Source organism: Molothrus ater, chromosome 10, assembly GCF_012460135.2.
Source record: "Molothrus ater isolate BHLD 08-10-18 breed brown headed cowbird chromosome 10, BPBGC_Mater_1.1, whole genome shotgun sequence".
Classification (NCBI taxonomy): domain Eukaryota; kingdom Metazoa; phylum Chordata; class Aves; order Passeriformes; family Icteridae; genus Molothrus; species Molothrus ater.
The window spans coordinates 7083571-7098285 of NC_050487.2; the positions used below are offsets into that span (position 1 = coordinate 7083571).

The 14715-nt window shown below is 42.4% G+C and overlaps 1 protein-coding gene across 3 annotated transcripts in view; it reads right to left on the reverse strand.

Moving 5' to 3' along the window:
* Window positions 1–12369: 12369 nt before the first annotated feature.
* SPSB4 (splA/ryanodine receptor domain and SOCS box containing 4) overlaps window positions 12370–14715 on the reverse strand; it is a 153306-nt gene continuing 150960 nt past the window's right edge. For all 3 annotated transcript variants that reach the window (XM_036389269.2, XM_036389270.2, XM_036389268.2), the window contains one exon: window positions 12370–13669. In XM_036389269.2, the coding sequence (XP_036245162.1) occupies window positions 13542–13669 (128 nt within the window). In that variant the 3' untranslated portion in view covers window positions 12370–13541. The remainder of the gene's footprint in view (window positions 13670–14715) is intronic.

A 14715-nucleotide genomic window follows, 5' to 3' on the forward strand; every position in this document is an offset into this window, starting at 1 on the left:
AAGATTTCGCTGATCTTCCTCTTCCAAGAGCAAACCCTTCTTTGCACCACACTCAAACAGCAGCGTGAACTCCTTTGTCCTAACAAAGCTTTTCACTCTCGCAGAGTCCAGCCATAAACCTGAAAACATCTGTCAAAAACAGAGCTCAGGAAAGTGCCAGCTGAGAAAGCTCTTGCTGCCTGCAACTTCACCTGCACCCATCGAGTGACCAGCACAGACCCTGCTATTGGCGCTGTCCTCCTCAGCACTGAGTACCATCCTGAGCCTGCAGTCTCACAGTCAGCATCCAAACAGAACAGCACCAGGGAAGAACCCTATGAGCTACATTTTGGAGCTGGGAGGCTCCACACCTGGAAATGTTGCCAGCACTCCTGTTTGGGTTTTTTTGGTCTTGGCCAAAACTGGGCATTACATTTCTTCCCAGGGTGAGGTGATTTTCCCTTGATTGTTGGGATTACACACTGAGTGTCTAAGAGTTGTCTTTTTGTCCTGAATGGAAGAGTAGGGGAATGGGGATGCTCCCAGCTGTCACAGATATGTCCAGTTCCAGTGAGGAATGTGGTGCCCAGTTTGTGGTATGCACTGTGAGATGGTCTTTCCTGTTGTTTATTACTTACAGCCTGTTGGGAATTCTGGTCTTGCTTTGGCAGGAGCCAAGTAGCTTGGAGGTTTCTTCTGTCAGAAATCCATCCAGATCTTTTGCCTGGCTGTCCCATGGGGAAGGAACAGCTTTGGAGTTGTTGAAGCCACAGGCTGCGGATGCATCTCCTGAAAACCAGTCAACAGTTGTTTGTCTGACTCTGTCCCTACCCATGGCTTCCAGGGACCCTCCTGGTGTTCTGGATATTCCCAGGAGAGGATATTACAACACCTGCTTTTTAAGCCAGGAATTTCAAATGCAGTAAGTTGCTCACATTCCATATGAGCTGTCCCAATGGTGGGATGTGAGAGGGAAAACTCCACCCTGCTCTTTGACATAATCCAAACTGGAACTGGGGCCGACCGAGTATTTTGGAGCCACAACTTTATCTTTGAACAGCATCTCCAGGGAATGCTGAGACATCCCATGCCTGTGGCACTTGGCAGCACATCCCTGATGTGGTGCAAAAAGAGGATGGCAGAAGTTCTGAGGTAGTGGGAGGTTTCTGGAATGGAATTGGGGTAGGTGCTGATTCTGTCATGGAATCGTGGCCTGGTTTGGCTTGGAAGGGACCACAAAGACTATCTGGACTTAGTTGTCCCATTCCATGGCAAAGAACGTGTCCAAAACTGCCTCCTTACCCTCATGGACAAAGTGAGTGTCCTCCATAGTGCTCGTTTGTGAATGGGAATGGCTGTGGGGAGCTCTGGCAGAGCACCTAGAGACCAGGTGAAAATAGCAATGGGATTGTTTTTGCTGCTGCTGAATGTGGTTTTCTCTTTTAAGATGTTCCTCTGAGTGATCTTTTTCACAGTAGTTTCCTAGGGCTCATTTGAGGGTAATTCCAATAGTTTAAATATAGGTGAAAAACAGTGGAGAAAAAATGTGAACCTCATCCATTTCCAGAAATTCTGAATTTCTTCCACAAAACCTTTTTGGGGGAAACCTGGTTGAAGAATAAAGATGGAGAAGAACAAGTTTTCTAAACCCCCCTGGCTCTCTGACAGGGCAAACCTTTCTGTAATCTCATCAGATGTCTCTGATAAACTACAGGATCATAAGGTTTTCCAAGAAAACAAAACAAGGACAGAGATGAGGGAATAGGCTCCCAATTAATAATGATTTGATAGATGTAGGAATGATTTTTTAATGTTTGGTGCTCCCCCTTTTATCCCTGGAATAATTTAAAAATGATTCCTTTAACAAGTCATCTAAATTTGAGAAAATAAATTTAGGAGGAAATAATGCAAAATAAATGCAGGAAGACACCACAGAATCATCAAGGAATCCCAGAAGGGTTTGGGTGTGAAGGGACCTTAAGAATCCCCTTATTCCATTCCCTGCCATTCCATCCACTAGTTGAGGTTGCTCCAAGCCCTGTGCAGCCCCGGGCACTTTCAAGAATGGGGCAGACACTATTTCTCTGGGTTTCTGGGCACAAGTGGAAATTTCCAGCATGGAGCTAAGATATCTCCTTTGCTCTGTTTGGCTCCAGCATGGCTTTGGGAAGCAGAGGGTGTGGAAACAGGAGCATTGCCAGCTGCCTTGGGGGAGTCACTGATGTCCCAAAAACCAGCAAAGCAAACATTTATGGTTTAACCTCCTACTATTAAAGAAGAGGCCAAGGCAGGAGTGGGAACGGACCATAGAGCAGGGATGGTGGCCAGGAGAGGGGTGACCATCCTGAAGGTCCCACCACCCAGTCACTGACTGAATCACTGTAAAACAGGGATTGAAGCTTTCTGAAATTGGCCCATACCTGCCTGCATCCAAATTCAACCCCAAATCAATGCTTTTGTGTACAACAGGGATGAGACCACAGCTGATGTTACTTCCCTGGGAGTAGCAGAGAGTCTGCAGCCATGAAGGGCCAAGCTGTATTTAAAACACACTGAGGTACAAAAGAGCTGGAGTAATTTCCTACCAGGTAACTTGACTTGGAAGCCGCATTCCAAACTTCTTTCCACATTTATTTTATCTCCTGGATGGGGATGCCTAAAGAAGAAGGGGTGAAATGTTCTTAATAAAAGAAGAGCAAAATTCATTAGTGACAGAAGCCTTAAAATTAAAATATGAAAAATCGAAGTATGAATGGAGGTGCCTTAGGACACTTCCTGTTCCTTGGTATCTATGGGATTTAAATTAAGGCCCGAGTATCCAAATCCTGGTGCTCTGCAAATGTTGTACAGCCAGGGAGGGAGACAAGAGCCTGGAATCTCTCCTCAGAAACTGTCTGCTGGTTTGTTTGATCAGGCATAGGAATAATTGTGTAATCCCTAGGCCTGTACTTAGGGAAAAAGGCTTATTTGTCTCCTGTGGGTTGGTTCAACATATTTTTAAAATTATGGAAACTGTTTTTATTGAAATGCCAGAGGTGCCAAATGCTTTCCCCAGCCCGAGCTCAGGAGTGGTTAATGCCCATTTTCCCAATCTCTCCAGGCAGCAGCACTGGAGCACTTGCACCCAAGCACAGCCGGGGTGCCAAGTGCCAGCAGGAGGCAGATCCAGGGACTGGACAGTGGGAGTTTGCCCTGCTCCTGGGACCCTGGGCATGGAACAGCCACGGGTGCCCTGGCCCCTGCTGGGCACGGCAGCTCCTGCTGTGTGTTCCTGTGCCAGGCCCTGCCCGCGCTCCGCACACGGTGGGTTGGGTTTTATTTTTTATTTCTTCAATTATGTTCAGGTTGAGCTTGTCATCAAGAGTCAAGTTTCCATTGTCACCAAATTCCTTCCCAAGGTTTCCAAGTGACCAGCTAAGCCCAGGTCACAGAGTACACTAATTTGGAATATTTTTCATAGGTGTAGGCAGGGAATTGTTTTTGAGAAAAGCCAAAGCTAAAGGATATGGGGTTCTGAGGGAAGGAGAGGGCTTCTGTGTAAAATTAAAAACACATTGTGAAAAATAAATCCATGGAACAGCTAATTTCCAGTCCTGGAGTGGCATTTCCAATCCTGGACTGGCTTTTTTAAAATAAAAAAATTTTACTGCACCATATCCATGGTGGGATTCCAGAGAACAGGGAAGGGTATGGTCCTCTGGAAATGTTCCCAAGGAACCACACTGACCCAATATGTGACTCCAGCCCTGAGGGAGATCTCTTAACCAGCATTTCTGGCTGGTCTTGGTATGTCCTGACAGTTCCCATGCTGACACACAACAGGTTCCTCTGCCCAATGCATTGGGAAGTATCCCCAAGATGCCACAAAGAAAGGAGCACCTTACAGATACAGAGTCTTGGGATTCAGGGGACAAAAAAGGAGTTTTCAGTCTTTTACATCTCCCACTCTGTCAGCTTCAGGCTCAGGGAGACAGGGAGAGTCATAGATTTTACAGATACTGGTCTCACTTCAGCCTTCCTGCAGGCACAGTCTGACAAGGAGTGGGAAGAAAACAGCTCAGGATGGATAGCCTACTTCCAGAAAATCATCATAATCCACAAACCATTAGGTAGAGCTGTAGGAAGTTCCCAAAACATTCATTCTCCTGCGGACTGAGAGCTCAGAGTGGCACTAAATTGAAGTACAGGCTGGATCTGGCATGGACAGACTGTGGAAACTCCAGAAGTAAAAGCTACTTGGCCGATTCCATAAAATATTCCACAACTAGGCTCCTGAAATATGACCATCTCTACTCTCACCTGGTGATGGAAGGATGAGCTATGGTCTTTCCCTCTGATGGGTTTTTTTAGGATCTGCAGTGAACTGCAACAAAAAACAACCAAAATCCAGTTATTTCCCACAACTGGAACAGAAAAGTGAGGAAAAAGGACACAGGTGCACTCCTGGCACCCATCACCTTGTGATCAAGCCCCTCCAAACCATCTTAAGAAGAGACTGAAAGCCCTGGGGACCAAATTGCTGGGATTTATAAGAAAACTGATGAGTTTTATTTTGGCAATAAAGCCCAGTTATGCTTGTCTCATCAGCCAGGTGCAGCAGCATCTCCAGGAGCGTGGCCAGGTGCATCTGCCCAGCAGAGAGCTCCCTTACACCTTTCAGAGGAACCTGTGAGGTGCAGGGCCGTGGCACTGGCCCCCATCAGCAGCATGTACCTGGGAAAGGGCAGGCAGAGGCTCAGCAGCATTCCCAGGCTTGGCCAATGCCTCCACAGCCTCACCTGACAGTCAGCATCACCAGGATTGTTAATGCCCTGCCTCAACCTGTTCCCATTGCTCACCACACAGGAACACACAGCAAACCCCAGGAAATCTCCAATGGCCAGGGGAAGCCCCGCCCTGTGCCTGAACTCCTTCACTCCATTACAGAAATTCACAGTGAGCTCCTGGCATGTTTCTGCATGACAGCAGAGGAGGTGTACACCTACAAAACCATTCAAAAAGGAGCTCTGTGCAAACAGCGGAGGACTTACATTCTCAGAACTCATTCTCTTTGTTTTCTTTGAACAGGAAAACCACAAAAGGGAAAGGTCTTGATTAAATATATGACATCTGCTCTTTTTAGTTAGTGTTTCTGTAAGATGGGATGGTGTGAACATGCACACCATTACTGCAGGATAGATACAGGATTGAATTTACAAAGATAGTATCTTTAATGTGACTAATGCTATACTCTAAAAGCCAGACCAGCTTTCAGGATATGCAGGCTGAAGCTTTGATCCTCAAGGCAAAATACAGCTTCAAACTTGTGATACAAGTTTAACTTGCACAAGTTAATCAATTATATCATCAAAGAGGTTTGTACCTGCAACACAGAGAGGGAAGATTCAGTAAGTCATTAGAGAGAGGAAAGGTGGGTTCAGCAGAACACACAGGAGCTGCTGGTGGCTCAGGAATGGGAAAATTATAACAGGGCACAGAACCAATATATTTATCGACTCTTAAATTTCTGTGCCGCTTAAGAACTGTTAAAAGCTTAAACAGCTCTTTATCTGAATTTAACTTTGAAAACTGGTGTTTGTATTTCAGTGAAACATTTCTGTGTCTGAAAGTGTCTCCAGTTTCATTCAGCTGGTCTCATAAAAGACATCATTTGACCCTCCAGTTTCTGTAATTATAGCAAGACCATAAAAACTTTTTGATTCAGTTAGCAAACTCACAAAAGAAAAAAAGAATATTTTTTATATTTCTACAAATAAATTCCTAAACCATAAATCAAACAAAACTTTAAGGCCTTAACTAAAGATAATATAAATAAAAAGTGGGCACGATATAAAGCGTCCTTCCTTTTCCAAAGTCACAAAGTTGCCTGATCCAGAAGGCTGGTATTTCAAAAGGATTAGAAGCATTTCCCCATCTCCAATGAGATGAACATGTTCAGAAGATAAATGTTTAGGAGATCTTTCTAGAGATACAAAGTTCTGGAGAAAAAAAACCCCAAAAAACCAAACCATTTATTTCACCTTTTAGTGCACAAGACACAACATCTTGAGATGGGCTGGATTCCTATCCCAGCTGTCCATTTATCATTGGTTATTTGACAATTAAAAACATTTGTTCCCACTTCTGTTGGGGATGGGAATACCAAGCAATGCAAGGAACCAGCCTCTCCAAATTCTTTTTTTCAGCTCAGATTCAACAGGAAACTGGAAGTCACAGATCTCAAGGAGAAGGAAGTTTCTGTACTACAACTACAGATTTATTTCTCTTATTTTTATATGAGAGTAACCACTGATAGTAAAGTTGTGTATAACATTCCTTAGTGGGTGAGGGTTAATGATGTGAGAGGAACTGAAGCATGGAGTTTTAAACCTCAACATTAAGCAGCTCTATTATTAAAATTCATATTTATTCCAATCTTGTGCAATGCTTGTGACAGCTCATAGAACTTTGATCTAAAACAAATTGTTATTTTAAATACTGCTGATCCTTCTGAGAAGGCAAATTAAATTCTGGGCTCACAGAAGGTTGAAGCACCCACTGTTTCCCAGGGTGAGGCCCCAGTAGAAGAGTCAAGAGAAATTGCATATAAATAGCAAAGACACAAGACAAAAGGTATATTAGCAGCAAATCGAAATGGTCACTTGTGTCTTTGTGTATATGTACAGAATGAGGCCATCTGGGGGCACTGACCTTAGTAACTGGACAGTTATTAAATTAAAAACTAATTAGGTCAGTTCAACAGCAAGCCACCAATGTGACACGTCCCAACATTCTTTGAGTGGGCTCTCAGAGTCGTGAACAGTGAAGACAGAGTGAAGATTCACCTTATGAATGCTTTTCCCAAAGTGGACGGTGAGGAGAAGAATGAAATTACAAGGTGGATTTTTAAGAAGCTCAGCTTGGGAAACACAGCCTGAGTCTCAAATACCAGTGAGGTAAAAGATGCAGGAAGATTAGAAATTATGAATAACTGGGTGGTTTTATTTGTATCATGAAAACTTAGGGTCAATGAAAAATTGGACCGCTGTCTTTGATGTACAGAGGAAATGGTAGAGGCAGGGGTGGAGGGAGAATCAGCAAATAAGCAAGAACATGAAAGTTTCTGGCACAACTTGAAATTAATCTCAGAACTTCTGGAGGCCAATTTAATACTCAAAACATCCTTTCCTTTTTCCAATGGGGGTTTATTTATGCAATTATGTAGGACTTGGGAAACATTTTAATACCAGCAGCACTTGATGCTGGGCCAAGTTTACCCAGGTAGCTTAATTTATGGGGGGGGAAGTTTGGTTTTGGTTTGGTTCATCTCCAGACAAGCCCAGATAGAATAGCTTAGAAGGATCCAAATCTTATCAATTCCCAACAGTTAAAAGTTATCTCCAAATGAAGTAAAACTTCAGTCCCCCAGAAAATGTCACAGGTACCTTTACTGTGCTTGAGAAGTCACTTCCAAATGCATACAGTGAAATTCTGGCCCCATGCCTTACAGCTGTTCATATTTTGCTATATAAGAAGCAGTGCACTTGCCAAACTGATTTTCTCAGTAAAATGAGAAAAGGCTGAACCATTTTCCCATTAAAAACATTCACTAGTTTCCCAGGTATGTGTGCAGCAGTTTCTTGTGTCTCTGCTAATAAAGTCTTAAGTGTGCTATAAGCATTTTATTCCTTAGAATAGGGCATTTTCAAGTTAAGCTTGTAATTTGAATAACTTTGTAAAATACCTTTTTCTTCTTTAAAAAATAGGCAAATATGGGGGAAACTGACACAGGCACCACCGAGAATATCCTGATCTCAGCAAAGTGCCTCTGTGATGCTGGCCTGTCACTGGGATTTGAAACTGGCAGTAGCATTTGTCATACATGAGGACTGGCAGAAATAAAATATCACCTAATTTATGTGTTTTGTTTGCTTTTCCTTAGAAGTCTGAAGACACCTGCCTTTTGTGGTGTAGCTTTCAAAAGTCAGAGAAACAATACATGAAAATCCAACATACCTGCCTCCACTGTAAGCACCCTAATATGTTAAAGCTACTAAAAACATGAGCTCTGCTTTTACAGCTACTGTCACCTGCAGAGATCAGAGCTACACACACCTTACAAATTGTCACAGCTATACAAATGAAACTGCAAGTACCTGATCCTGACAGCTGTTTTAAACAGGATTTGCAGAGCTGCCTCCCAGCTGAAATGCAGACCCATGTGAGCTCAGCCATCCATCACTGCTGCAGATGCTGCCTGGCACAGGAGCTGCCCCACACTGGGCTCTGCCAGGGGCTGGGCTCTCTCTGCCCAGGATGGGAGCTGGTTTGGGTACCCCCACATGTTCCTGCAGCAGTGCCAATGAGGAGAGAGCAGCTGTGCTTTTTGCCCTGAAGCTAATGAATTAAGGTCTACCAGGACAAGATGTGGAATTGGGTGCCATTACACACAACTGCAGAGCCAGAGACATTCAGAGGCTTCTGAAGCAATCAGTGGTAGAGCCTTGGGATGTTAAGGCTGTGCAACAAAGGTTTAGTGGGGAAGATGCTTAAGCTTTAAACATCAACACTAAACACCTGATGATGATGGAAGCATAAACAACTTGTCTTTATTCCTTTCCCCTCTGAATTTACTTGTACTCTATAGTGGGGCTAAAAAAAGAAAATAAGGCAAACACTATTCTCCTAAGCTCTGATCCTTACAACTAAATTTGCTTTAACATACCTTCAGCAGGGTTCAGCTTTGCTGCAGATGTTTCCAAATGTTTCTATTTTAGACAATGCCTGCACAACACACTGAGGTCTTCTCTGAAGCAACAGCTGCTACCCTAAGAAAAAATAAAAAACAGTACCTGGTGGAGCATCCAGGCTGGTGTGTGTTGTATATTTCCCATGGCTCTATGTCTACAGAGAACATTTCCCAAGGAGGAAGGAGGTTTTTGGTGTCTTTTTGAAACAAGCAAACAAAACTATTTCCACTTTATGATCACCAGACATTCTTTTGAGATAAACATGAGTGGATAAAGATCCTACATGCCTTTAAGCATAGAGAATAAAACCCACTGAGATTCTAAAGGTTTATAAATGGAAAATCATCACCAAGGAACCAAGAAGTCTGGCTCCCCCTTTGAATGCTGCTCTCAGCCTCAAGGAGACACATTTTTTCATTCAGCTTTCTCACAGCATTCACCTAACTGCACTTGCCAGCATGTTTTGCCAAATTACAGAAACTGCTGCAGAAACCATCTGCTTGACATTGCTTACATATAATAAAGTATGGCTCAATACAATGTGTTGGAAATGTTTGGGGATCTTTACATGGGAACCAAGGGCAGCAGTGCTGACTCAGGCAGATCTCCCGCTGATGTCAGTGGGAATTGCACCTGAATGAGCTCTGCTGGAGCTGATACAGAGCTCACTGTGCTGAGCTCCACTGACAGGAGAACATGTGGTTATAGTTTAACAATACCAACTGTAATGGAGATGAGAAGGAAACTTTATAGCATTTCTGGCTTGCTGCTCTTTTATAACTATCAAAAACACTTAAATGATCTGTACACGTCTGCTCTGTAACAGCTTTCCCAGCTTCAAGTGAACATTGAGAAACTGCTCCAAAGTTAGGTCCTACCTGAGCAAGAGTTTATCTGTTGATATAAAAACATGGACACCAGAAAGACTACATATAAAGCCTAAAATAAAACTTCATGATTTGCCTACAGATTGTAGTACACGGTCTCTGGGTGAGAATCCAGGGATTTCAACACATCCCCAGTGGTTCAATGTGAGGCAGAAATAAAGCCTTTGTAGAACAGACTCTGTCAGCCCAGTAGCAGGATACGTGTGACAGCTGCTACATCAAAGCACAGCAGCTTCTCAAATTTGCCTCCAAATGTAGGTGTTACAAAATTACAGTTTCACTAAGTGTAAAAGCTGAGTGTGTTATAGCATCTGTGAATCGTGATCACCAGAGCAGCACCTCCAGGGGGATCAATCAATTCCCCAACCTCACATGAGGTGCAGAAGGCTGAAGAATGGCAAAAGGGAGAAAGTAAAGAAGAAAAGCTATGATACATGTTCCCACAGATCTCAACCACAGTTACAATAGAAGGAATTCTGAACCATCACTAATTCCTAGGAAGGGGCCACATTAGAGAACCAAATGCAGAGCAGGTAAAATATTTCCTTTTGGAACCCACTAATTAGCATGCACCCATCACAGAGGTTGCAATTTGATTGCAGCTCCCAGGCATGTGCCCTTTTCCTTCAAATACTACCAATAAACTCCCATGTTTTGCATTACAGAGCTTCTGCTGCCCTCAGTTTACCAGCCATGGGAACACTGTGTATGAGATTAGCTCAGTTTGTCAGAGCAGGGTATAAAAGGCTGTGGGCTTGATCGCCTTATGGGCCATCCACTTGAAAGTCAGACTCAAAGATCCTTGTGGGTCCTTCCAACACAGAATATTCTGTGATTCTGAAATTCACTTCCACATCATGTCTAGAGAAAATGCACTCCTTTTTCTCAGGCACAGGGACACAGTGAAAGCTGAAAACTATCACATGGATTGTCTGTTTCTTTCATGTGATGAAAGGCAGAAGTGGCTGGAAATTGAAAATATGAAGGCAAGGAAGATCTCACTCCCAATCTCAGAGAGTCCAGCTTTGTAGTAAGTGATCACCCTCACTGTCAGATATTTCCCAGAGTGGACCTCTGGGTAGGGATCTTCCTGCATTGAGGTGGCCAGGATAGAGATTCTGAGAAGTTTCAACTGATCTGGTTGAAGGAATGTAACAACTTCGTGTTTGACCTCTGATTTGGGCAAAAGCCAATGCCTGGCTACTTTATAAATCATTGCTCAATGCCCTCCTGAAGCAGACAGTGAACAACATCTGCATTCCACTGAAGGGAGCCTGGACAATCAAAGTGAGGGACCCAGCACCCAGGCTGGAGCTCACTGGCAGAGAGGAGACTCTTCCTGGTACCCTTTGTGAGGAGATTCTCTGACCACTTGTTTAGCCTCAATGCCTGATTCATCCTTACCTGTACTCCATGTTTCCTATAAACTCTCCTGGAAGAGAATCCACTTGCACAGGGATGCTTAGGAAGAACCTTGAAGTATCAATAATATCCTCTATGCTGCAGTCTCATTATAAGGCTTCTGCAGACCGAGAAAAATGCATCAGACAGACTTTGGTCCCCAAAAACATGGCCCTAATACCATATGAAGGAGTGTATCTACCATCCACAGAATCACAACTTGTCATTAGGAAACAGTAAAATAATAAAATAGTCATTTCTGTAGAACTATAATGCCTCAGAAGACACTAAGTGTTAGAAAAAATATTTGAAAGTTGAAATAAGGAAGCTTGGCTTAGAGAAATCATCACAAAAGGGGCATCAACTAAAATTCCAAAGCAACTGTAAAGCAATAAGGTCGATTAACATACAGAGGCACCATTAATTTGTCTTACAATATCAATTCCCCCTTTACTGTAACATTAAAAAGCTGTTGGTCTGGGTCAAGTGAAAGAACAGTTGTGTCCCTGCAGTTATTCAAAGGAACATGAAGTCTGTAGTTACACACAGTAGAACACTAATTTTAGGGAATGCTTACCTAGCATGGACCTTGGTGCTACCAGAATTGCCATTCCTGAACAGCTACTTGCTTATGACAGATTATTTGACACACCTTAGTTCTGCCTTTTGCGTGAATATTATACTTTTATAGCTCCTTCTTCCAATGTACCTACTGAGACAAAAGGTTTATATGAAATAAAGCAAGCAGGAAAAGTAAGAAATGTGGATCATTGCTGTAGTTTCTTCCCCTTTGTAAGATTAAGGGAAGGAATGCAGTATGTACCTCTCACCTTAAGTGAAAGCGAGTCCAAAATAATTCTATGCTGAAGCTTCCAGTTAAACCCAGACAATCAAATATTAGTTATTTAACTTCTGACATCCCTGTGTTACCTTGTCCTTGTTGCTTCCACTCTTGCTTGTGTTTTTGCATCTCACATTTCTCTTTTCCAGCTGGAACTGTAATTCTGTTCCCAGGGGTGACTGAGAGCAGGGCAGCCATCTGTGGGGCAGTGGTTTTGCCTGGATCATCAGTGCACAGCAGTCAGTCTCCAACCTGCCTCAAAAGCACCAAGTCCCAAAGCACAGCTTGGCACAGAAGTGAGGTTTTGTTCAGAGGAATCTGACCAGGATGGTGTTGAAAGCAAGAGCATGTCCATACTCAGGGTGAGTGGGATAAATCCAGAATGGGACAGGTCACTGCCTGCCACGTCTCTCACACAGGAGCCTACAGCAGCAATCCCACAGAAGACCCAAACAAACATTTGCAAAGCTGCACAAGGAGCTGAACTTCTGGGCTAAGAGCAGTTTTAGCACTTGATCAAAGGAGATGGGAGTTTTACTTTGGACAGTAGACTTTATTAGAAATTTTCTCCTCATTCATCAGTAAATTCACATTAAAATATGCTGAAGGCAGCTCAGTCTAAACATTTGACATTCTGCCCTAACAACAACTTCCAGTTTAAAAACTAGATAACTGATTCAGGCAGATAACTTGAAACATGTAAGAAACACAAACAGAAAGCAGCATCTTAAAAAAAGGGGATGAGCCTGAAAAACTGATACATTTCAGATGGAGCTAGGGAAAAAACCAGAATCAGTCACCCCAAGATGGGAAACAATTAAATGAGAACTCCAGACGCTAAACAGATAAATAAACATTATAACCACACATACATTAAAAAGAAAACAAAGTACTTAGAGTTCATACCACATAAAAATTATAAATTTGTTTAAAAAAAAAAAGTGACAAGCTTCCTAAAATATGAATATCCTAAATTCTTGGGACAATGAACACTTTGTTATAAACTGCAGAACTTTGGAGGGACTAGATTTGGTCTTGAAAACAATGAACTGCACCTTACTGTTACCAAGTCCAGAAACTGATCTGACACATAAACCATTTGTTTCCTCTCATGTTTTAAAACCACATTCTCTTCTTTTAGACAATAATCTGCTTTTTTCAAACATTAGAGCTTTTAGATATTATAGGCCTAATTATGTTGAGCACTGAACACACAGAACTCTCAACAACTCTGCATACCAAGGTTTAAATATTTTTCAAGAGTTACTGTAAAGACTTTTCCTTTGCTAATGTTTTTTTATTTACTGGAGTAAAGTGTAGGAGAGAGGACAAAAAATGAAAATCATAATATTGAAAAATGGTCTGCCTGCAGGACACTGAATCTTGCAGGTCAGATTTTCTTTTGGCATTTACCAGAAGCAACAAAGAAAAACCAATCAGTGTATGAGAGATGAGAATTATAGCCTTCAGGACTGTAAACACAAAAGGCAACAGGTAACACATGAACCTCAATCAAATCAATGTTTTCACATTCTTTAGTAGTCCCCCACAGTGATCTGCTTTCACTGGTTCAGAAAAAAATACATATATTAAAAATTAAATAACACTTCAGTGTCCATCACAAAAATTTATATTTTGCTGTAAACAATTTTCTGCCATTTGCATTGATGAACTCCAATGTGAGGCCAGAGGGTTCTAGATTTCTTATTGGTACTGTAAATAATTTTTCAGAGACAGAGGCAAAGGTAGAACTTCTATGTCATGCAGGCGGTCTCTGCCAAGAGCAAAACGAATTGATCTTCGGCACAAGTCCATTAAAGGCAGGGGTTCCGCTGGAAAAACAGGAGAAAGAAAAGAAAACAAAGAGTTAATTTCTCAGCATCTCCATTTACAGACACTGTTTTTTAACAGAGATTCTGTATTCTATTGTCAGTCACAAAGATAGCAATGGTATTGGGAAAACCTCTGTATCTTGAGGCAATTAAGATAATCAGTAGAAGTCAAGGCAGAATTTTCTACATTTCACCATAGTCAGGGGCTGCAAAGTTTCACACTGAGCTTCTTTATCTGTGAGGTTTAAATCAATAGTGCCAAACCACTCTTCAGGCTGCTCTACCAAGCATGAGAAGTTACTACATTTCCAGATCTCAAACAAGACAGGGAGTTTCTACTGTGTTTGTAACACAACATTCATCATTTTGTGTTAACATGAACTACACTGGCAACTTCTGACCTTTACATCCCAGCTCCTTCTGCATCTTAGGAACTGGAAATGGCACTTAGGGGTAACCCAACTTCTCAGCCAACAGTGCTTTTCCTGCAACACTCTTTTAGCCTTTCCTTCTAGGAGCTCCTTTGGAAGAAAAAACTAAACAAAACACTCTCCGAAATCTAGAGGAAACATAACCTTTTCCTCTGTGAATAAATTAGTGGAGGAGGATTTGGCTGACTGGAAGGCAGAGTGTGTGTTCCCATATATAAGCACCAAACACCCCCAAAATATATAAACAACATCTTCAGATGTCTTCAGTTTAAATTAATCAAAGTGAATTAAGTATCTGCCAGAAATGCCTTGCTGATACCACTTCAGAGTGGAGACCCAAACTCTGATCCCCAGCATCTCAAACCATCTCACCCCTATATCTCATCCTGGCCTGCAAAGCTAGCCTAGAATTGCAGGAATATCATAAAATTTCCACCTCACAGTAGCAAGCATCATCTCTGTGACTGCAGTGTTGGCAATGGAAATCCTTCTGCCACAGGAGCTGGAATAAAGCTGTGAAGTCTTGTACCAGTTACTGCTATCTTTAAGAATTCCAACCAGATGGATTTTGTTGCACATGCTGGCTTATAAAGGTAAGAACTTAAAAGATTAGAG